At 47.7% G+C, this 23976-nt stretch overlaps 1 protein-coding gene across 2 annotated transcripts; it reads left to right on the top strand.

The window, feature by feature from the left end:
- Positions 1-16643: 16643 nt before the first annotated feature.
- ccdc92 (coiled-coil domain containing 92) lies at positions 16644-23908 on the top strand. 2 transcript variants are annotated; one of them, XM_062454336.1, is made up of 4 exons: positions 16644-16829; positions 19172-19345; positions 19788-19829; positions 21955-23907. In XM_062454336.1, the coding sequence occupies exons 2-4, from the start codon at positions 19210-19212 to the stop codon at positions 22752-22754; spliced, it is 978 nt and encodes a 325-aa protein (XP_062310320.1). In that variant the 5' UTR covers positions 16644-16829; positions 19172-19209; the 3' UTR covers positions 22755-23907. The 2 variants fall into 2 exon arrangements, with proteins under 2 accessions (XP_062310320.1, XP_062310321.1); XM_062454337.1 differs by lacking the exon at positions 16644-16829 and adding an exon at positions 18254-18656 and having other exon boundaries at positions 21955-23908.
- The last annotated feature ends 68 nt before the right edge of the window (positions 23909-23976 follow it).

The raw sequence follows: 23976 nt of genomic DNA on the forward strand, positions 1-23976 counted from the left end.
GAGGTGACAGACAGTCATGAGTACAGTATGTAAGAGCCAGGCCAACAGACAGAGGTCGTAAACGCGGTGTTCCCTGTCCTCTCACTGCCAGGGAGAGAGCCCAGTCCAGGGACAGCATGTTGCCTGGGACATACTGTAAGAATATCTTGTAGCTCCAGAATCAAGAACAAGGTTTTTTTTATTTTTTATGACCAAACCATCGAAGGAGATCCACGCTAAAGACAAGATCATTTATACCTACGTTTTTATACCCAATCTCAGAAACCCATTTTCATTTTAATTGTAATCAAAGTACTGCCATCAATTAACATTTCTCGGAACATTCTAGTGGCCTGGCAAGAGAGAACACAGCTCTCTCTGGTGTTTTCTTCCTGCTTGTGTGGGTGTGAGGCCTGCTCCATGGTTAACCTGTCTTATTAGCAGCAGCTTGTAGTGTGACTAGGACCTAAAAATAGTGGTTCCTGTGCCCAGGGTTGCTGAAAGCCGAGTCCGCCCACTGATCCAGTCAGGCTGTGTGCCGTGCAGGCCTGCACACTGGGGTCATGGGGGAAATAATGGCTCACACATGTGGAGGCATGAAGTTTTACAGTGAAGGAGAGCCAAGGTGTTTAATCTCCAAAGTGCTAATTACCCTATCCTAACGCTGCTTTTCTCACTGCTGGGCTTTGATCTACTGTATGTCAGTTCACAAGACAAGCATTGTAATGCATTTGTCAGCCCACTTATTTCTGTGAAAGGGCTTATTAAGGAATCTCTTTCTATGTCTTTCTCTCTCTCTTCCTTTCCCCCTGCACTCACATGTGTTTGTGTGTGTGTGTCTGTGCAGTATGTTAGGCATCTATTGGATGACTCAGATGCCAGGGGAATAGAGACCTTCTCTCTGTGCCAACTGCACATATTTCTGAAGTCAGAATATGTCAAACTCTTTTAGATGGCCTCACCAACATCATGGAGCCGTAGAGAAACTCTGGCCTTTTTATTGAAGTACTTACAGTAAGTCTCTCAGTGGGAATGATATTCATCCCATTTTAATATTCCATTCATAAACTTGAAGGGTTTCTACAGTGTGTCCATCATGAGTGTTTTGAGGAGAAACAGGTGACCTCTGTCCTCCTCCAATGAGCTGGAACAACAGAATAACATCCTTGTCTGAAAATAAAGTGCTTTGCTTTCTGTCTACCTGTCCTCATGAAGAGAGCCCTGTGCTGGGATTCAGGACAGACTGAGGAATCCATTGTGTGTGCTGTAGCCCTCCTCTTCCTCCCTGCCCACCGCTCCTCATCCCCTGCCCACCGCTCCCTATCCCCTGCCCACTTCCCCCTGCCCACCGCTCCCCGTCCCCTGCCCACCGCTCCCCGTCCCCTGCCCACCGCTCCCCATCCCCTGCCCACTTCCTCCCTCCTTTGAAGCTGGCCGTCCTCCTCTCCCGCAGCCAGACAGGATACCCCACATCCTGTCTGAGACAGGAAGGAGCCGCACTCTAGGCCCCGATCACAACGCGTGCTTCAGCCTCGGCCCCAGCACCAGCCTCAGGTCTCCTCCACCACTTTACCCTCCAGCCCTCCAGCCCTGCATCCCTTGGTCCCTCTCTGCTACCACAGACACTCCATGCTGCTTCATCCTAAGCACACATTACACTCCAGCCACAAACCGCAGACTTCAGTGCCCCTTATCATTCCCCAGCAAATCCGGACAACTTCATCTGATCGTGTGAACCGAGCCAAGCTGTGGCTCCTCCCAGCCTCCAAGAGATCTCCACATCTCCAACCCTTTCTCAGATGGGCTCCTCCGGTCCAGGGAGATCTCACTTCACAGCTGACACCAATTTGACTGAGCGGCTTTTGGATCGCGCCTCTCTCATGCTCCAACAAACTCTGAACGCCAGACCTTCATCTGATGCAGGGCCAGTAGAGGTTTTGGTCGCCGCGCTGATAACCACATGCAGATCAGGAATTCAGTTTTCAGCTTTCTCTCTGGCTTGTGCTGGTGGCTGTATGAAGGCCCAGGGAAGAGGAGAGGTCTGTGGAAGGGGTCAGCTCAAGGTGGGAAGCTGACAGAGTCAGTGGTGGGCAGCACCTTGCTTCAGATCGACACCAGATGGTTTGTGTTGAGTTGTGTGTTAAGGGACGGCAGTTCTTTAAAAACACAACATCTCATGAGAAGATTGCTCTCAATTGCACACTGTGTTTACCAGCGAGGACAGGGAGGGAGGGGCCAGTCTAGTCTGTCTCACGTCCATATTTTCTTGTTTTCTTCCATTAGTCTTTGGCATTTGGCTGTGTGTTTACCACAAGCTCGCTCCTCACCACAGTGTCACAGTCACTTTGACAAGTCGTCGTCAACTCCCAGATTCGTATGTCTTCCCATCATGCTCCAGTTTGAGGTCGGGGGGAGGCAAGCTCCAGACCCAGTCCCCCTCAAACCCCCCTAATGTCACAGACTCACTTGTTTTGGAAAGGGCTGTCAGGATGCAGTTTTCCAACACCATGAAAAAAACACACACACGCGCGCACATATGCTCGACCATTCACCGGGAGGGGGTCTGGATCTTGAACATCACTGGAAGGCCAAAGTGCCGGTTCCCTGTCCAACAGCAGCAGCAGCAGTGCTATAATCAGGCTGGCTCCGTTGAGCTGCTCTCAGGTGTGGGAACGCGTCAGTGCCAAGCAGCCATCAAACACACAGCACTGTAATTTAGAGGCCGGAGACGCAGAGCAGAGGTCTGGCAGTTCCCGTGCAGGGAGCTAGCATGGAGACAGGTTCACTCATGCAGGACCCGCTAGTAGCCAGCTCCTGGACTGCGTAGGGCTTCCCGGACTTTGGGTCGGTTAGACCCACCGGCTAGACAGAACTCATCCGCTCTCCCACTGGGCAATTCCTCGTCTGTGAAAGCCACAAGGCATCAATGACGTTTGGCCTTCTGTGTACGTTCCAGCGCTGTGTGTGCAGTATGGCACTGGGAAGCTAGTACTGGGCCTCTGGGGCTGCCAGAAGTGGCTCTGTCTGACTGGCTTTGTAGCCTAAAGGTTCATAAAACCTGCTCCACGGGCCTAAAACAGGCCCTCCTCAGCCCAGACCCTGCACCGCCTGCCCTCTCTGAGATTGGCAGCTGGTGCCTTTCCATGACCAGTTCAATCTCACACAGACCAACCGAACAGAATAATCTGACTGAAAAGTTCTGGTAAATAATACCCACCTACGGGAAGGAGTAGTGGGATCTGCTGGGGCTGGATTTCCAATGTGTAGGGCTGTAGTGTAGGGTGCACTGCATGCATAGCTAGTGGTCTTTCTGCAGCTGTAGGTAGGTGTGCTGCAGGGCTGGGGCCTGGCACAGGGGCTGTGTGCTGTTGTGTGGAGGCACTGTTTAGCAGCACTGAGGAAGCAGTGAGACATCTAGTGGCCTCCTTGAACACAGTTGTGATTCTGCTATATCCCGGACTTTGTTGTTAAATATAAAAAATGTATGAGATTTTTAGTCTGTAAATGATTTCCTCTCTCCTTCTCTCCCTCCCCTTCTCTCTCCTTCTCTCCCCTCTCTCTCCCCTCTCTCTCCCCTCTCTCTCCCCTCTCTCTCCCCTCTCTCTCCCCTCTCTCTCTGCAGGTCTGGTTAAGAGAGACGTGTCCACACGGGACAGGGTGTTTACCGTACCCTCCAGGCAGGGGGTCTGCGTGCAGTTTACCGACACTGACAGGCTGCCATGACGACCAGCTGTGGGCCCATACCCAACCCCACCCCAACGCGCCAACTGTTTCTGGGCTTGTTGCTGTGTTGACATCCCAGAACGTGAATGATAATGTTATTGTTTCGACCTTATGATGTGTGTCAATGTCGTAGACCAGTGAGTGTTGGACGTGGTGCCCCAGTCCCGCGGGGTGCGAGGTATGACAGCGGCAGCAACAGCGGCACATGCCAGCCCTTCCCTACAGGGCTCTCGCAGACAATGTGCTTGACGGGAGGAATTTATGTGCACTCCCGTGTATGCTTTCCCCGTAGATCACGTGGGGTGCTGTGTGTGTGTGTGTGTGCCTAGGTACGTAAGCAGTACGGGTGCACGCACATTAGGGAAAACACACACTCCATGTGGGGATGTGGGGCATGGTGAATTGAGATGTCTCACCAGACCCGTTTATCTAACCCCTCCAATGTTCAGCTGGAGATAATTGATATTCAGTAACACCGAGGGTCCGACGTGAGTGGAGTCCAGCGGGGCCCAGCCCGGCCCGTGACAGAGGACTGTTTGTTAGCGTGGCCCGCGGCCTCTCCGCTGAGGGCAGAGGTTTCAGTGCGCCGGTGCCAAACCCCTGGAAGTGGGTCAGTGCTCAGTCACACAGTGGCTGTAACACATGCATCACGCGCGCACCTGTACAAACACACACACACACACACCGGGGGGGAGGGAGCAGAGTAGAGCTGGCATGCCGTCACCCTTCAAACCTGGACAGCAATTGAAATAGCTTTTCACCCACCGAAAAAATACGCTCTCTCTATGTTCCAGCTTTCGTTCCTGCTCAATAGAAGGATCTGTCTCCAGTGTACGCATCACAACAGAGGTGGACTGAAGAAGGTGGTCACTGCTGCCTCAAGAGGCGCCAGCTTTATCATGTCTACATGAAGATACGTAAAATACCTTGATAGGTTTGTATCAGTCTTTGATTATCGGGCTGCACTGAATTTTTGGTATGTTTTGGATGAAAGCGTCTGATGAATAAATCTGTGTAAATGTATTGTTTTTCCTGCGAGTCACAACAAACCTGGGACTATGATTTGCATACAGAGGTACCTTATACAGAAGGCCTCCCTTTTTTTAAGTATGTTACTTTACTGACTCTGCAGTTACTGGTAGCCATACTAGACATCCAGTTCTCTAGTCTAGGATGCAGACACGAGCTTGTGCTCTGGGCTATGTGCTGTAAATATGAGTCTGTTGCAGCTTGTCTGAAATTGTTGGCTGTCGTAACAGGCAGTTGTTTTAGAGGTTTCATATTAACGGTGAACTGAACGATTCTTGGAAGGTGCGATATCCGTTCAGCACCCACTGTAATCAACGAGATGGCACAAAACACAGTTGTGAATAACATATCTTTGTTGACTTGGCTTGTTGTTTATGTAATGATACATGCCGTGTTGTGATAGAGATGTTGGGGTCGGAGGCCTACAGATGGATACATTTCCAGGCATGTGACAGGAATAATAACAAACGCTGGTGGCCACAGGTCAGTCATGTGACAGGCTGACCAGGCCTGGACAGCATCAGACATGTGGAGAGGTCTCCTTCTAAGCACGGGTTCAGATCATCTCACATCCCTTCCTTGGCTCCTGGGGGTATGGACACCACTCGCAGGGTGACTGGCCCCAATCATTCAAACTCGCTATTTAAGTTACCATTATAAAGGTCAATGCATTTAACTTCTATTATAGGATAGCATGCTGTAACTAAAATGGCACAGTCCTACAGTCCTGTGTAAAGTGGCCCACCGAACAAGTGTATTATTGTGTGCCAGAAGCTTGATTGACGTTGGTTTGTTGTGGATTTAACAACTTTACCTCAGTGTGTAAATTTTTTTACAAGTTTACTCACATTGTCTGAACATGTCTGACAAACAGAACGAAGGATGGAATGCCAGAGGGGGGGTGTCCCGCTGTCTGGCCCCCCTGCCTCCATGCCCTCAGAACACAGCCTGTCATGTATGACCTCAAGTAAACAACATCTATGAAGTTTTACTCGTTTAATGTATGAATAAATTGCTGCAGCCTTGTAAAGTTTAACAGCTGCTTCGTTGCTCATTTGCGCTTTCCTCCTCGGCTGATGTTTACAGTGGAAAATGTCCCTGACAGCTTGCCCTGTTATGAATCTACTTGTTCTCATTAAACGTCTATATTTTATTTTTTATTTTTTTATTTTTTTGGTCTGATTTTTTTCCAATGCTGTGGCGTACAGGGCCGGTCTCAACGTTTTCTTCTCATCACGGGAAGCTTGTAAAGAGAAATCCTAGTAAAGTGGTTCATTAAAGCGTTTCACGACCAGGACCTGATTAAGGAGCTTTCATTGCAAAAATAGGGATGATTATCCTATACCAACACTGCATCACTTCACAGCTTAGATGCTTTTGGTTTTGTCATTACATGTCTGCAAGGACAAGCATTATTTAAAATGATCAATATTATGGAATATTCACAAACTATATTAGAAATATTGTAGGATCGGTATAGGCTCAATGTAGAGTAACGCAATATTTCTACTACAACATTTCGAGAGCCCCGTTTTCCTTTCAATGCCTATTTTTGGTGGTTGGAGTTGTTAAGTCAAAACCGTGAGTTTTAAAGGTCTGACAGTTCTATAATGTTACCTGTAATCCTCTGAGTAAGCAGAAACAGGCCTGAATGAGGAGGGGTTCACCTGTCTAAACAGCTGCTGAACAAACAGGCTGCTGTTAGTTCTAGCTCCGTTCTGGCTGCAGGTCTCCTGATTCCAGGGCTCCTTTGGCTGGCGTTGGAACCACAGTGAAAAGTAAACATCCCATTCTGAAGATCATTGGCTGCAACTTAGAGAGATCCCAGAGCCCAAACCGGGCACACAATCCTTGATCTGTTCACCAGCAGAAACGAGAAATCTGTTACGTGGATTTTTCTTTAAATAACTTAAATAAATATGTATATGTGTGTACCAACTACACACACTATGACATCACCCTTCAAACAGAGCCACAGGACAGCACACCTTGACACATTGAGGCAAAATATGAGCAAAGTATATTTTTATCCTCTTGAATATCTACAGCTACAGTCGAGTTAGTGACAGATCTTTTTTTCTTTCTTCCGTGTCAAAGGTGTTGAAACCTGGTGTGCATTAAGGTGAAATACGGCTGTCCCTGTTGGCGTCCTTGGCCCCTCATTTTCAAACGGGTAATAAGCTAGTTTACCTGCAATAATCATCAGCTGTGCGTCTCCAGCAGTGCACCAGATGTGCCCTCGCCACCTACAGCCCTGCAGAGAAGACAGGCACACTGTGGGAACGGAGAGGGCCTCAGAAGAAGAAGAAGTTATATTTAATGTACATGGTTGAAAGAATTGACCTGGTACTTCCCTTCTTTTTTTTTACCCCATGTGATCCACCTTTCCCCCACTGTTGTATGTCCTTGCGCAACGCACGTCGCAACGGCGAGGTTCTATCCGCGTTCCATTCTGTCAAGCGTGGTTCGGCGACTAACTGGTGAGATTTGCTGAGCGTGTGCAGTGAAGCAGCTCTGTTAGCCATTAAGCCCCTTTTTCAAAGGGCCTGTGTCCCTACTGTGCCTCAGCCCAAGGGGCACATTTCACACAGTCACACAGTGTTACTGTTCACTGCGGCCTGGCCCGTCCTTGGCAGTCACGACACACACACACACAGACAGTGCCAGGACCCAGCCCTAGGAGAGCCAGGAGACAGATGTGCCAAGCATGGCTGTATTCACTATGCCTCACTGTCCGTTAAAACAAACACAGGCCCAAGCGAACGACTGTTCTGGACCGGTTCTGGTCTCTCTACCTTATCATTAGTTACCATGGACACTTCACTTTATCACTGGACCCGAAGACCTCTGGGTGAGTCTCTGGGTGTCACGGCGACGCCGGAGTGTGTTACACGCTCATTGGGCAGCTACAGTTGAATGCTACTGAGGCACCAGGGTGACAACAGCAGGAATTATTACCTTAGCAGACAGCAGGATAGAGGTTATATAGTCTACAACGCCGGGTCAGACTTTACCGAGGGGCTCCCTGTCTCTGCAGCCGGAGCTCAGTGGTGTGCCAGAGCCCTGTGTGGCACGGACCCCGTCTTGCGGTTTCGTAGTTTACACCTTCCCTGCCATGGCGGTGGCCAGGCTGTGGGCTCTCTGTTTATTGATGTATAAATCCTGAGGAAGATCTACGGTCCAGAGCAGAGCAGCTCTGTCGGAGCCCACCAGCCTGGCCCACCAGCCTGGCCCACCATTCTGGCCCCACAGAAGAGCTGCTTAGGTTACTGCTATGTTTCAGACAAAGAGGCATTCAAAATTCAAAGTTTTTAGGTTTATTTCTCATTATTCTCCATTTAAATGTTCAATGTGCTGTACCTTGCTGTACCTGTTATAGCTTAGAAGCAACAGTATATACGGCATATGAAACTGACTGATAGAGAGCCTACTGTGAAAAGGATACTTAATCAGGGAACTATCATTGCGACAGTACAGTCTTCCTCTCCGCGAGGCTTGTGTGATTAGTACAGTAGGTTTCGGTATTCCTAGCTCTCTGGTGAATCTTCATGGAGCAGGTTGTTGTCAGTGATCTGAGGAGAAGAGGAAGGACTCAGAGGTATTTGCTGGGCACAGCCCCCTCCACAGTCCTTCTCAGTATCAGGTGAAAGAATAACAGCAGTGCTATACTCATTGGATGTGGCTGCTCCACTACTTAAACAACATTAGAACATTCTTCAGTGGCATTAGAAAATATTGAGAGAGGGTGGGAGAGAAAGGGAAACCGAAGAGCTAAACACGTGGACCTGGGAGGGCTAACGGGTCTGGAGGACAACCTGCCAACTGGAGCCGCGGCTTCCGGGAACGCGCGATGCATCGCCCTCTCTGTCATCTGCACTCTGCTGGTACAGTCGCTGTCTCTCTCTCGCTGTCTCCTCTGTCTCTCACCTACTCCTCTGGCTGTCTGTCTCTCGCGGTCTCCTCTCTGTCTTTCACCTACTCCTCTGGCTGTCTCCTCTCTCTGTTCTGTCTCTCCCCCTTTCTCTCTCTCTCTCTCTCTCTCGCTCTCTCTCTCTCTCTCGCTCTCTCTCTCTCTCTCTCTCTCTCTCTCTCTCTCTCTCTCTCTCTCTCTCTCTCTCTCTCTCTCTCTCTCTCTCTCTCTCTCTCTCTCTTCTCTCTCTCTCTCTCTCTCTCTCTCTCTCTCTCTCTCTCTCTCTCTCTCTCTCTCTCTCTCTCCTCCTCTCTCCTCTCTCCTCCCTCCCTCCCTCCCTCCCTCCCCTCCTTCTCTCTCTCCCTGTTCTTGTTTAGTAAGCTTTCTGTGCTGCTGGAACAGAACCCCTAATGGCAGCATGGTGTTGTGGTTCCTGCCCTGCTCACTTACCCTGGACGTCTCACAAGCTGACCCTCCGCCCTGCTCTCTCGGCGGCCGGGCAGACAGGACAGCCCTGACACCACCAAAGCACGCAGCGCTGACAGCACATGGGGGGTCAGATGGCTGAGCGGTTAGGGAATTGGGCCTGTGTGGTGGCCCGCCCCAAAGCTGATTCTGTCCCGCTGCACGCCGTCAAAGGTGCCTGATGCAACACCTGATGTTGCAGTTATAGGGTTGTTAAAGCTAGGGGTTTGTTTTCTCTGCCAAACACTTGATTCAGCAAAAGATCTTTGCCGGAGGGGTGAAACGCAGCCAGAGGGTGATTTATGCCACTGTTTGTGCTTGTTGCTGGATTATCCAAGGGCACCAAACAGGGTTATAAAATCTTTATGTCGATGGTAGCACATGACATAAACAAAACTATTTCTTATCACAAAGGCTTTAATTGTTTCCCCCACCAAAATCCTTTTCAGTAATAGAAAATCTCCCTGGGAAAGTTTAGACTTTATTTTTGGTTTGTGTATACTGGACATGCCATGTGTTCTGTCAAACCAGCAGCTACACACTCATTTCAATTGCAGATCATTAACGGGGCCTTTTTGATGAATGTAAAGTGTAAGTGTTTCTGGCAAGGTGTTGTTCGGGGTAATGAGAGTGAATGACTGGCAGATAAAGCCTCTTTTCATGGAGCGTTCTGAGTTGGCTGTGCGGCCCGGCCCAGCCGCGAGGCACAAGCCTCCCCTGACCGAAAGAAAATACAACACGGGAAGAATTTCCTGAATTGAAACTCGATCTGATTTGCCTCTAAACAGCGTATAGAGTAATACTCAAACAGAGTAACACTGGGGCTGTCCATGAGGACATATTCTGAAGAAATGATCTGTTGTTAATTAATGTGGTTTTCCTTTTCGGTGTTGTGCTTTGGTGACCCATCAATCAGAATCAGCCAAAGCTAACACCGCTGTTACACTGCATGGTTGAAAAAGAAAGTTTTATCAACTAAAATATAACAACGTTGTCCTCTCAGACAATTGGTTCAAGATTTTCCCCCCTGGCAAGTCAAATGACGTCCACGTGAAGAGTTGTGTCAGGCACAGGGCCTCGATCGCAGTTCTGCAGAGGAGCAGAGGAGCGGAGGAGCGGAGGAGCGGAGGAGCGGAGGAGCGGAGGAGCGGAGGAGCGGAGGAGCGGAGGAGCGGAGGAGCAGAGGAGCGGAGGAGCGGAGGAGCGGAGGAGCGGAGGAGCGGAGGAGCGGAGGAGCGGAGGAGCAGAGGAGCAGAGGAGCAGAGGAGCAGAGGAGCGGAGGAGCGGAGGAGCGGAGGAGCAGAGGAGCGGAGGAGCGGAGGAGCGGAGGAGCAGAGGAGCGGAGGAGCGGAGGAGCAGAGGAGCAGAGGAGCAGAGGAGCGGAGGAGCGGAGGAGCGGAGGAGCGGAGGAGCGGAGGAGCAGAGGAGCGGAGGAGCAGAGGAGCAGAGGAGCAGAGGAGCAGAGGAGCAGAGGAGCAGAGGAGCAGAGGAGCGGAGGAGCAGAGGAGCGGAGGAGCAGAGGAGCGGAGATGGAGGTGGTGGCTGCCAAGGACGACAGGGGGCGTCAACGAAGATGGGGTAGAAAAAGGTGGCCGTAATCCATGGCTTTCCTGTGCCGGCTGGTTTCACACGGAGGCCCAGCTGGGTGTTGGGTTCCCCTCGAGGCAGCTGGGCTCCGGGGGGAGAATGGGGGTTGGAGGTTGGGGGTAGGGGGTGGGAGGGTAATGGCTGTGGTCCCTTCTTGTCCCCTTTGAAAGAGGATCATGAAGCCGGGTACCTCCGCGAGGCCCCTTGGACCCTACAGCTGAGAGAGCTCTCCCACCCTGGTCGCTGCTGGTCGCCAAGCCTGCAGAGAGCAGCTGTGCAGCCCTGGGCTGGGGGGGGGGGGGGGCAGGTGGGCCCTGAAGCTTTCAACAGGAGACAGAGGATGAGGAGGTGTTCCCATTAGACCCTGGAATGTGTGGAACTTCCAAGTTGGATTTGCCAAGGGATCTAGAATCAGCCTTGTGTGACGGATGTACAGGGGATTAACCTGGGCTGGTGGATAGAAAGGTAATAGTCTGGGAGGGTGGCATAGTGACAGAGAGGAGGAGTGTGTAGCTTCAAACACTGCTGGGAGAGGCGGTAGACTATTTTTTTCCCCACCCTGCAGTGCAAAACGTAAGTTCAGGAAAAGCTTTGACAGTGCGTTGACTAGGCCTTTTCATCAATCTCGCTGATCTACAGTTTTCTCAATCGGGAGAAGGTTTCAGAGGTTCAAATGGTTTCCTTGTATTTTGCCTGGCCACACAGATGGTGGAAAATAGCTCTGAAGCTCGTTGTGCTTGGCCGGACAGCCCTGTTTTATTTGGAGGCCTCTGTTAAAGGATGAGTAGCCCTGCTCTCCTGGAGCGGGCCCAAGGCCTTTGGAGATCACACAGGCACTAAAATCCATATGTGAGATGTATAAACAGCAGCTAGTGTTTATTTACGGCTTATGATCCCTTAGCATGTAGCTCATGCTTGCTAGTTCCACACCGGAAAGAGAGAGGAGCACAGGCTTAACATTCCTGCACTGGGTAATGGTGTGCAGTGCTGCACGAGAACGAGTTCTGCCTCCATCAATCTCATGTTATGTTCTCTGACGGCCCGTTTCACATCTTTAAACCTAAACATCTGAAAAAAAGTGTTTTAAAACAAAAGTTTTGTATTTCACTTGAATCTATATGTGAAGTATGTACATGTATGTCTGTACAGTCAGAAATAATCTGTAGGGTTCGTGTGACCTCAGTCCCCCGTCCACAATCCGGACGTTAGGTTCTACTAACACCCATAAATAAACGTGACGTACAGGGGCAGTACTGGGGCCTGCGGCCCAGTCCCAGAGCCCGGTGTGGGCCCCTGGACTCTCCTCACCCTGGGCTGGGCCAGTGGGAGTGTTTAATGATGTGTGCTTTAAGGGCTTCCATCACTCTGAGGGTTCAATTGGGCCTGTGAGGACCAGCAAGCAAATATGTCAGATTCCTGTAGTCTCAGAGCAGCGCTAAAGACAGGGAGGTCTGCAGCCCAATCACAACAGGGGGCCTGACACAGTCCTGCCCTGCCCTGCCCCGGCCCGGCCCGGCCCTGTAGCGGCACACAGAAGCCTGGACGGCCTCGACCCAGTAAGAAATCATCACGCTGGAAAGTCTTGAACATCCACTCTGCATTTCAACACCTTATGTTCATAGTTCACTGCTGCAGCGCACCAAAATATTAATGTCTTCTTTACAAAAAATGCACATACTTCTAAAGTACAATATATAGTAGTATAAACTAAGCCAATAACATCACCACCTTCAACTTTCAATGTAATTCAAAAACCGTTGCAGTTAGAGAATCATTCTATCCTGAGGATGACTGGGAAGTTGAAATAGACTGCTCCTTCCTCCGGTGTGGAACAACTAACAGCTAAAATACTACGAGTCAGCAGAATCTTCTTTACTGTTATGACTAGACACCGGGATCAAATATTTCTATTGGAAACAGTGAAGAAAAACAGCAGTTGGGGCTGCTTCTTTGGTGGAAAAACAAAGAATCTCTGAGCTCTATCTGCGAGCTGTGATTATGGTGCCGAGGCAGAGGTGGTTGGGGTGGTTGTAACGAGAGCCTGGAGGGTTTGGGCTGTACTCTGCTCTGAGGCCAAGAAAGGCAGGTCTGTTTCTGCTGCACCACTGGGGAACATCCAGTGGCACATTGTGTCCATGGCAATGAAGCCACCTTTTAAATATAACAGGCATGTGGAAGGTCATCTTAAGATCTTATTACCAAATTAGGTGGAGAGCCTTCAGGGGTGAGATCATTGTGATTTCCTTCCTAGATTTGAATGTTTTCCTGAAGGTTTACTGCTTGTTAATCTTTAGCTACTGACAACTATATTTGTTTGTGGAGGACAGAATTCTTGGATTCTCAGACACAACTCTCAGTTCTTAAAACCTTTTTATCATCCCCTCTCTGCTTTGTTATCTCCTTGGAATCCCAATGTTTTTCCATCCTATGTCATTTCACTAGGGCACCAAGTCTTATCACAGCGTCTCCTTTGCGTGTTGAAGGATTCATTATACTGTAACGATGCGGTGCATTTTCCCCATCCAGGCTGGTTGTGTGGTCACCTAGAGTTACAACCACTTCTGAGCCTGGTGGTAGTGCTCCATTAACCACTGGTAATTAAAGTGTCGCTTTGAATTGCATAGGCTCCATTACTTTCCCTGGACTGTGAAAATGAGTTGTTCTGAAAGTATGCTCTCTGCTAGTCCAGCCTCATTACAAAAATATAAGTCACACAGTAGAGCAAGAGTCCATAGTAAACCTTTACACAGACCCTCTGTGACAAACTTGACAGTTTTCTGTTGCAAATCCTGTGTACTAGAGTCACAGGTAAGCTATTTTCAGAGTAGTTTCAGAGTTTGTGTTAGCAGAGTGACAGAACAACCAAATGTGACTGTAAATAGCATTCTGTAATGAAATGAATTAATTGAAATAAATCATTTCATTCAGTTACTGTAAATGAAGTGGCAGACTTGGTTTCTTTGATCTGATCAAATAAATGACACATTGAATTCAGTATTGGAGTGATTATGTCTGCCTGCACACGTAAAAACTCTTGGAAAATTTAATTAGGTTTTCAGAGTTTCAGGGCATTTAGCCTTGCCAACCTCAATATAATAACTGTAAAACTATTACAACCTGAAAAGTGTTGGTATTGGCAGTTGGTCAGAGTGGAGGCAATAAAAACTTTGCATTGAATTCTGGGCTGCAAGAGCCATGTGATTGGGTTTCAGTGGCATTTCATGGCATTTGACACATGGTGTTCTTAGTATCTTCTCACCCAAGAGCTGCTGAGCTTTGTGCCCAATGCCGGATTCAGGTCCGTTTAACCATTTCCCTTGCTGGCTGTCCACAGTGTCCTTGATTGACTGTCTGCCGTTTCAAACGCTTATTAGTTCGTTCTAATTGCTTTGCCGGCAGTATGGCCTTGGCCCCCTGTGGTCATTTGGGCCCAAGTCCAACTGCCTTACAACCGTCTGTTAGGCATCACTTGGAACATTTCTGAACACAAATGTCGAATTTAGTGCCGTTTGAAAGAATGTATTTCCTAGAGTTTGTCATAAAAAAGAATTTCAATCTATAGGCCTAGAGGGCAGTAAATCACCAGCACATTTATGGGACCTGCCAGCTTGTTAAAGGAAATCACAGACAGTCAACGGCTCAGGGATGGAGGTAAGCTTGTGGCTGGGGGGGGAGCTTCTCAGATGGACCCAATCAGAAATATATATTGGGGCTAACACCAAAAGACACCATTCTTCACCTTTGACATAATAGTCCGTAAGTACAGAATTAAGGGGGTTAGAAAAAGGACATTATTTCTAATGGGTGCAAAAAGGAAAAGAGAGACACAACATTCCACACATAACTTGTGTCTATGGTTACGCAACCTATACTCCAGAATGACTGTGACAGAAAGCATGATAGAAATACGGTTGTTTTAACTTTGAACTCGTAATACAATGTTATAGAAAATCCAGAATCTCCAAAAGACTGCTGGGTTTCTACAGTTTGGTGAGTGAGTCTATCCAAGTGACACATAACATGAAACTTTCCCCAGCACACATGATTTAATGCTTCAATAGGAGTTTATGATGGCAGCACTTCCTGTTTCATTTGGTTAGTCTCCCTTCATTTAGTCATTTTACTACCTGTCATGATACCGGATGATGAACACTAACAGCCTATAAGTATAACTAATTACTAGAAGGGTACTGTAAGTCTTGAAAATTGAGGAATATACGTACCAGTTTTTTTATTTCCGATTTTTATTTAATTTTTTTATGCTTTGGAAAGGATGCTGGGGGAGGATATGTTACCCCTACAGTACTGGTTGGTCTATAAGGTTCTGGGCTCTGTGCCAGAATCAGTAAAACTAAAGATATGAGAAGAATTTAATCCTTGTCAAAAACATACCAAAGCCAAAGAGAGAGATTAAAGGCTGCTTCCGTAAAATAACATTTCAGGAAGGAGACAATAATCCCATTTATTCCGTGAGACTTTTTTCTCTTTCTCTTTTTTTAATATATTTTTTATTACATTTGAGACACTTGCTTAGGTTGGTTGTGAAATAGATTTTTTTGTTTTTGGTTCATATCATTTTACGCGGTAGCAGTGCCGCTGTGGAATTCCTCTTGCCAGAGACAATTTAAGGTAGTTAAGTCAGACTGTGGTGGAGAGCACAGGGTGACATTCTGGCCCAGATGAAAAGTCCACTGTTTTCACAATATACCTCAACAGAGAAAAGTAAGAAGCAACACTACTGTAATGCTATGAAATCTGCAGAGAAACCCATAAGAAAACACACAAAAGTATTCAATATGCAGGCTGGGTTTATCAGTTTGAGTTTACTGTATGCCTACTAGACAAGCAGTATAACGTCAAAACCATAACTGATTGAACTAAGCCAAGATAGTAAAAAAACTGGAGATTTTCCAGTGTGCCTCCTATCTCTGAAACTTGCATAAAGATCAAGTCTCATTACTGAATGCAAATGAACAGGATTCGAACAACGCGTGTGCATTTAGATATTATAATTCATATTTCCTTAAAGCACTAAATAATCATTACCCATCTTTTAAAGGGTATGCTCTCTGAGATAAGCCTCAAAAAGTGTAGCGTGGGCTGTCACTGATGTTTGCAAGTTCCTCTTCCGACCACGAGATGGCTCAAGTGCATTGGATCTGAAAACATGTAATGCTCAGGAATCTGTTGCTATGGAGATGACGCTCGTAGTTAACTTTCTAACTGGACATGGCTACATTGGTGGTGAACAACCAATTTAAGTAACAATCAAGGTAGACTAACTAGATTTTTTTTATGGAGGAGCTAAGAAACTACTGTACAGTAGTCAATGTACAGTAGTCAACGTACATTGACTCTAGCTCTATTAGCTACGTAGCTAATAGAGCTACATTGTTTCGAGAGATTTACGTTAATTACGATTAAAAAATATCAGTCTGGTTCTTAAAAAAAAGATTGAAAGAATCATAGCTCTAGAGCTATAAGTATCACTGTACGCTGTAAAATAAGTAACTAAGCATGTCCAAAAGTGCAAATTCACAAATGTAAAATATAACTCATTATTACTTTAATAGAAAGTCAATGTGCCTTGTATCAATGAGAGTGAATCTTATTCTGGTGGGTGAGAGGAATCAGAAATATTTTATATTCCTTTATCGTCTGTGCTGGTGTGGGAGGCAGGTGTGATAATAGTCTATTCTCTGGGATTATTATAAAAATGGTGTCACTGGACCCTACTACATTTAGTGAGGCTGAGAAAACTAGCCCTCCCGTCCACCCCCTCAAAAAAAAGAACATAAGAAACTATTTACACGTTATTTATTATGTTATCAATGCTTTTAAACTAAGTACCTAATATTTAATTATTAATTTAATTTGGACTACTTTGGTCCTCCTGGTAAATATAGTGATTTTTTTTTCTGACTTCCCATGATGCATCGCTGTATTTTGTTGTAGCTCAGGGAGATGAGAGAAATCTGACACAGCTTTCTGTCTCTAGCTGCCGACCGACAGAGGATCACTTGACATCATCAACACAATGCAGAAGATGGCATAACCGGCTTAGCCAGAAAGGCTAGCTTCTGCTGAAACAATTCTACTTATAGAGAGTATCCAACTATTTTGTCACGTTTAGCCGGTAGGTACCATTATAGGTTGTCTGTTTACGTTAGGGTAGCTAGCTGATTTCATTGCCAGCTAGTATCGTTAGCCCCGTAATTACACCTGCTGCTGGATGCTATAGTATTATGAAGTTCATTGGCTTTAAATAGCTTCATTGGCAAGTAACGTTAACACCTTAGCTAGCTCTAACACGAATAATTCTGTGGTATAACGTTAATGACATGCTAAATTAGCAAATGAGGCATGCGCGGTGCTGCTGTGTGTACAGCCACACAATCAGAATGAATGTACAGTACTACCCAGCTTATCTTATCCATGCATTTATCACTGATGGATGTGTGGTCTTTGGTTAGTTACTAGCATGCTAATGACCTTAGCTGTTTGTTGACAAATTTGGTCACCATCAAAGTCCTTCAGATGCAGTGTATGAAAGTCGTATCGGGTGCTGTCCGCAATGCAGGTGCTGAAATAGGAAAGTGCCTGGGAAATGTGGAATTAGCTGGCTAGATATCTTGCCTGTATAAACGTTAGCCCAAGTTATCTAACGTTTGCTAAATACTTTATACTACAATTCAGGCTGTTAATTTTCTCTAACTGCCTGCTAATTTTTTATTTTTATCAACAAATAAAGTGCTTCACGTTATTCAAAGGAAGGCAGTCCACAAACCAAAGTACATAGAGAATGAAAAGAGTGAAAAAGAATGAGCTCCATATCACATGTGGTGTATTTACAATACGTTAAAGAGGATGGGAGCCACAGTTGTGTTTAGTGCTGCAGTTCATTGATTATTTATGTCTGTGTATTCAGTGTGAGGAAATGATGGTTATTGTATTGGGGAAAGGGGAGGAGAGCATTCAGATATACTAGTAGGTGGCACATTGTTGTCATGGTTTCATTGTTGTCATTTGATTTGTATTCATTAGAAGGAAGACAGTTGGCTGTGACTGTAACAGGGATGTAGTCTAATGTGATGTCATTTGTAAAGGTTTGTGATCACTTTTCCTGTAGCTAGTATGGTTTTCGTACGGTGACCTCAGCCATGGTCATAGGAATGTATTCTGTTTTTAAATTGAGGATCAGGACCCCGATGATCAAACTGAAGCTATCAGCATCCGGTCTGTTCCAGGAAAAGGGGGTGTGATGCACGAGAGTGTGCTTGCGATGCGAGGTGTACAGGAAGCACTTGGGATTACGCATCTATTATAGATTAACTCTGTATGACATCACCGTTTGTGTGTATGACTCAACTGTACTGGAGGTCATATATGACTGATACACTTTTTCACCTGAGTCTGACTAGTAAGGAGCATGTGCTGGGATTCCATATGAGGTGATAGTGAATGTTTTATTCATGTTGGTGAGCAGATGATGTAAGAGGAAGAAGCCGAAATATGTTTTATTGAAGCTCTCTAATGTATGCAAGGGGAAAGCTTTTTCTGTGTTTCGGCACTCAGGGAGGGTGAATCAATGTGCCCCCCCCCCCCCCCCCTGATCCCAGTGGTGTTGTCGGGGAGAGGGTAGAGACAATGGAGCTGCTGTGACTGAGGGATGGCCCTCTCTCTCTCTCTGGAAGCAAGGGCGTCCAAGGAGGGAGAGGGGGCAGAGGGAGGGGGGGGGGCTGCCTTATGCCGCACCCTGTGTCCCTGTGACGTCTTCCGTGTTCTGAGGATTTGTGAAAACGTGGGTTACTTCTCTCTCAACGTCTGTGTGTTATCTGGGCAAGGATGGAGATGTCTTTTTTCTTTTTTTGGGCTGCCTAGAAATGTCTTTTTTGAATACCTGTTGATAAAGACTTCTTTCAAATACAAGAGATTGTGGGAATTGAAAATGGCTTAACATCAGGTAGGACACCTTAGCACAGTTTTTGGGGAGTATATATGCGGAGGCAAACAGAAAGCTTTTGTTTAGGTTCAGTGCTAGTAAAGCTATTACAAACGATAAGATACTGTATGTCCCTAGAGATATGGAAGCCAAGACTGCCCACTCTTATTATAAAATCAATAGGTCAACATCAGCATTTTTTGCCTATTAGAGTAAGCAAACAAAGCAAGGGAAGTTGTATCTTAAAAGCTCCATTATAGCTATCAGATGTAGCCTTTTCTAAGCTAACTTATTTTCACTGTTGTAGCTACTCTTTCCTTCCTAGATTCTCCGACTGTATGACTAATAGTCAATGCTGTTAATGGATTTGATGGTGTTGCCAAGTAGAGATTGTTCAGAGTATCACCCAAAAAGGATTAGAATTGGTTGGCCAGTGACACCGTTCTGCCAGAGCCCATCCCAAATATCTGAGATGGGGAAGCAATCCAGTAGGGGACCAGAGTGATAATGTTGTCCTTCTGCCGCCTGTGTGTCAGGTGTCGAGGGCTGCTGGGTGTCTAAGTAGTGTCGACCGATGGCATCTGCCAACGTTACAATGGAGAATCAACTGCACAGCGCCCAGAAAAACCTCCTCTTCCTGCAGCAGGACCACGCCAACACTCTGAAGGGCCTCCACTCAGAGATCAGACGGCTACAGCAGCACTGCACAGGTAAACATCCCCCGCCCTGAACGACACGCCGACACAACACTCCTCCAGAGCAGCTCTGCAACTGGACATGCATCTGCTTCCTTAGCAGCAGCATCGACAGTCCGAGCAGTAGACCAAAGTCACGCTGGAAAGCTGATTATTATTATACATGTTTCACTATGCTTTAGCCCCGACAGTCCCATAACCCTGTGTGACCTGCTGGTGCTAAGCTGGCCCTGGAACTCTCACTAATCCTGGGGTCGGTGAGATGCTAGCCACCCATCTGGATGAGCTAGCTGCTGTTGTTGTTGTTGTTGTTGTTGGGCTTCTGACCAAATGCTGCTTGCTGCCCCGTCCGTCTGTCCTGATCCGGCCTGCTCCTTGACGGAGCCGCCCACCGTCCCAGACGAACCCGTCACACCCTGATCTCATGGTGTCATGTGACCCTCTGCTCTGTTTACAGACCTGACATACGAGCTGACGTTGAGGAGCTCTGATCCATCAGGTGAGACCTTCCCTTGCCTCCGCCACACAAGCACAGGTTCACACACACACACCCAGCGCACATATCAGGTTCACCTGTTGTGCCCCTGGCGTTGCTTGGATTAGGGGCCGCTCTGGTCCTTCGTTGCAGTGTGAGCTGTAGTGAGAGTGGGCGCTGAATGCTAAGTTAACGGTCATTCTTTCAATTCTCCTTTTGTATGGCTAGCCTAAGATATACCAGTGTCTGCATTCCAGCCAATGTACTTACTACACCAAGCCAACAGTGTTTGCACACCTTTTGTTTCTGATTTAATACTGTAGCCATCCCCACCAACCACAAATCCTCTTTTGTATAAATGATCTGTTCAAATGGTTAGTTTGGCATAGGATCGGCATTTGCCCAAAAATATATAACACACATTGACTTAAGAATAGCACATGCATCGAATCAGTTGTAGCATGCTTTCTCCTCAGCGATTAGAAATAGTGAAAGTGCCACGAGGACCAGGCCCTTCAAAAGCAGCCAGGCTATAAATAAGGCAGCAGCAGAACAGAGCCCCCTCTCTCTGTGGAGCCCATGCCCAGGGAGACAGCAGAAACCACCGGCTGTATCCTGGTAACACGCTCCCACCCAGGAAGCGCTGCAGGACCCCTGCCGTTTCAGGGGGCCCCTCCCCCCACCCCTGACTGCTCACCGCCAGGCTCGCCACCCCTCCCCCCGTTACCCAGAACATGCCAGAGTCACAACAGAGGCCTGATTCAGAGCCACAGTAGAACCATCCGTGGTCAACCAGCGGAACGGTCCATGGTCACTCGGCAGAACGGTCCGCGGTCACGCCGTGGAACCATCCGCACTATCGTAACCCAAAGAAGCCAAATAGAACGGCTTGACAAGCAGTTGCTGATCTCTGACCTCAGGGTTACGCTAAGATGACCTATATTAACCAGAAATTAAGCCTTGATCTTTGATTTTCTGTCTCTAAGACTGCTGAAACACTGAAGGGGTCACCAGCTTCCCAAATAATCCCAGTGTGGCCACACTGCCATCCTCACTGACAGAGAACTGTGTCTGGCCCTGTTCTGAGCAGTGCTGTGGAGACAGTGGTGAGAGACAGTATTAGGTTTGTGTGGGACAACACGCAGATTTCAGTGCAGGAAATTAGATTAGGTCTGGCAGTGCTAATGCACGGCCGGCAACCTACTTAGTGCAGCAGGGCAGTTCCAGCTGGGGCCCAGTACAGAGACAACAACCCCCTTTTACTGGGGTAGAGGCACCAGTAACCCCCCCCCCCACCACCACACACACACACACACACACACACACACACACACTGCAGCTCAGGAAGGGATTCTGTCTATCAGAGATAATGGAACCAGAAAAGCTCCCTATGTTTGGGATAGCCTGGGCTAAGTCCTGCTGTATAAAGGCTGCATGGTAATTGTAGTTTTTCCCCGAAATGCAGGGGTGGGGTGGCTGAGATTTAATTTGATTTCTCTATATGATCAATGGCAATGTGATCCAGGGTTATAATGTAGCATCACCTGGATGAGACAGATAGGCCTGCATCTTAGCTCTGTGAGGGAGCTGCCATGGCTGCCAGAGGGCGGGGTGGGGTGATGTTGGGGAGGGGTGGGGGGGAGCAGTATTAGTACAAACTAAGGGTAGTAGGGATGATGAAGGTCAGAAGAGAGCCGTGCCCTGCTATCGACCAGAGCTGTAATATGAGACAGGGAGCTCTCTGCTCCACTGCAAATAGGTCTCCACAGCCCAGACTCTCTCTCGCCCTCTCGCTCTCTCTCCCCCCCACCGACTGATCTCAGCTGACTGGCTCAATCCATGATTAGTGCTGGCACTCAACGGACTAATGACAAATAAATGTGTGCGTGTGTTCGCCTAATTGCCTTTGTCTTGGCTGCCTCTGTATACCTTATATCTGTGTTTGTGTGAACCCTACTGTACCTAGTAATCAGAATCAGAAAGGGTTTTAATCGCCATGAAAGCTTGCACAAACAAGGCATTGACTTTGGCAGGAAGGTGCATACATTCAACATATAGGAATACATCTTAAATGAGTGGTGCAAGTTTAAACAAGTCTAATTATACTAAACCTTAGTATGTGTGACCTTGTGTGTTGCTGTGTGCACAGACAACAGCGAGGCCCGATGCAGAGAGCTGCACGAGAAGTGTGAGGAGCTGGAGGCTCAGCTGAAGCTGAAGCAGGAGGAGAACTCGGAGCTTCTGAGGGACCTGGAGCAGAAGAACGCCATGATCTCCGTCCTGGAGAACACCATCAAGGAGCGGGAGAAGAAGTACCTGGAGGAGCTGAGGATGAAGAGCCACAAGCTGGCCGTGCTGTCGGGGGAGCTGGAGCAGAGAGCCAGCACCATCGCGTACCTCACCTCTCAGCTCCACGCCACCAAGAAGAAGCTGCTGGCAGGGAGCTCCTCGGAGGGCAGCCCCAACGTGAGCCCCGTGAGCTCCTACAAGCCCACCCCTCCCCCCGCCAAGGACCGCCAGCCCGAGACCCCCCGCCGACGCATGAAAAAGAGCCTGTCGCAGCCGCTGCACTCGGAGCTGACGGAGCTGTACCGCCTGGGGGCCGACGGGAGGCGCGTGGCCCTCCGCGACGAGGTGGATGCCATGCCCGACCCCACCCCCTTCCTGCAGGCCGCCAGGGATACGCCGGAGCCGCACGTGCTACGGGAGCGCCCCGCCGTCATCCCGCCCATCGCCTCCGAGCGCTCCTCCATGGGCGCCTCGTCCAGCCCCCGCCACAGCCCGGCCCGGGACCGCCAGCATCGGGCCCATGTGGGCGTGGCCCACCGCATCCCTCACAACACCCCGCCCCTGGCCCCGCCCCAGGCCGAGCTGGAGACGCTGGCTGTGGACCAGGTCAACGGGGGCAAGGTGGTGAGGAAGCGCTCCGGGACGGACAGAACAGTTTAAGCGCTCACACCCTGGAGGACGGAAGGCAAGCTTCACCTACTGTGTACCTGGCTGCTTTTTATGCAACACCGCAACAAAGAAAGTAAAATGGAAAATGGACAAAAAAAGAGAAATCCACTTTGTTTGAGTACTTTTTTTTTTTCCATAAGTAGAAATGGGACTACTATGAGCATGCCAAACGTTTTGTTTTAAACCCCATGTGACTTACATATCCTGTCTTTTCTCTCTCTGTCTCTCTCTTCACTCCGTCTAACATAGTGCACTACTTCCACCTGCCAAACATCTGCTTTATTGCCTGCTAATCTGGTGATTCATATACATCTAGCCACGGTTACTACTGGAAATTAAATTCATATTTCATCTGGTCAGCAATACTGCCCAGTCATATCAACAAGTAATATAATCCAATCTTCTTGTAATGTAAATACATGAATAACACGCTAGGAAAGAATATTAATGTGCTATTGTAATTGTAACTGGTGGTACTTTGCCGGTTATTTATGCATTGGGCTTTGGGGGCAAGTTTCAAGGAGGAAGGAGCTCCAATTGTTGCTGCCTGGCAACTGATTTGCAGTTATCAAATGGTTCAAATGCAGTAAGAGAGGTGTGAGTGTGTGAGTGAGTGTGTGTGAGTGTGTGAGTGTGTGAGTGTGTGAGTGTGTGAGTGTGTGAGTGTGTGAGTGAGTGAGTGAGTGAGTGAGTGAGTGAGTGAGACTGCATGGAGTTTGTGAGACCAAAAGCTTTATGAGGTTACAATGCTGTGACATGGGCATTTACAAAAACATCACGGTCACAATCACTTATGATATGATCTGTTCTTAATTATATATTTTAAATTGTAAAGGGTTTTTATTTATTGTTTGTTTTGATATAGAAATGTTACGTCAAATGAGTTGCATTATAACCACATTGTCATGCTTTTCACCTCACGTACTGGTCCTTGAAGACTATGTTACAATAAAGCAAGCAATTTCTTACTCCTGTATAATGTGTTGAGAAACTCAACTCTTCAATGTTTGAATGTTGGAAATGTAATTAGTACAGGTAAGTACAGTACTCTGGTTGCGTGCCTGTCCCCTGACAGCACGCAGGTGTTGTCAATGGATCAATCAGAGGCGGAGCTAGACTACAACAAAGGGCGGAGCATTCTCGAGGGGCCCTTCTGATAAAGTAATAAATAAAATTCATAACTGCGGACAGCCCTACACATGGCTTATCTGTA

Source organism: Osmerus eperlanus, chromosome 28 (genome assembly GCF_963692335.1).
Source record: "Osmerus eperlanus chromosome 28, fOsmEpe2.1, whole genome shotgun sequence".
In the NCBI taxonomy this organism is placed as follows: Eukaryota; Metazoa; Chordata; class Actinopteri; order Osmeriformes; family Osmeridae; genus Osmerus; species Osmerus eperlanus.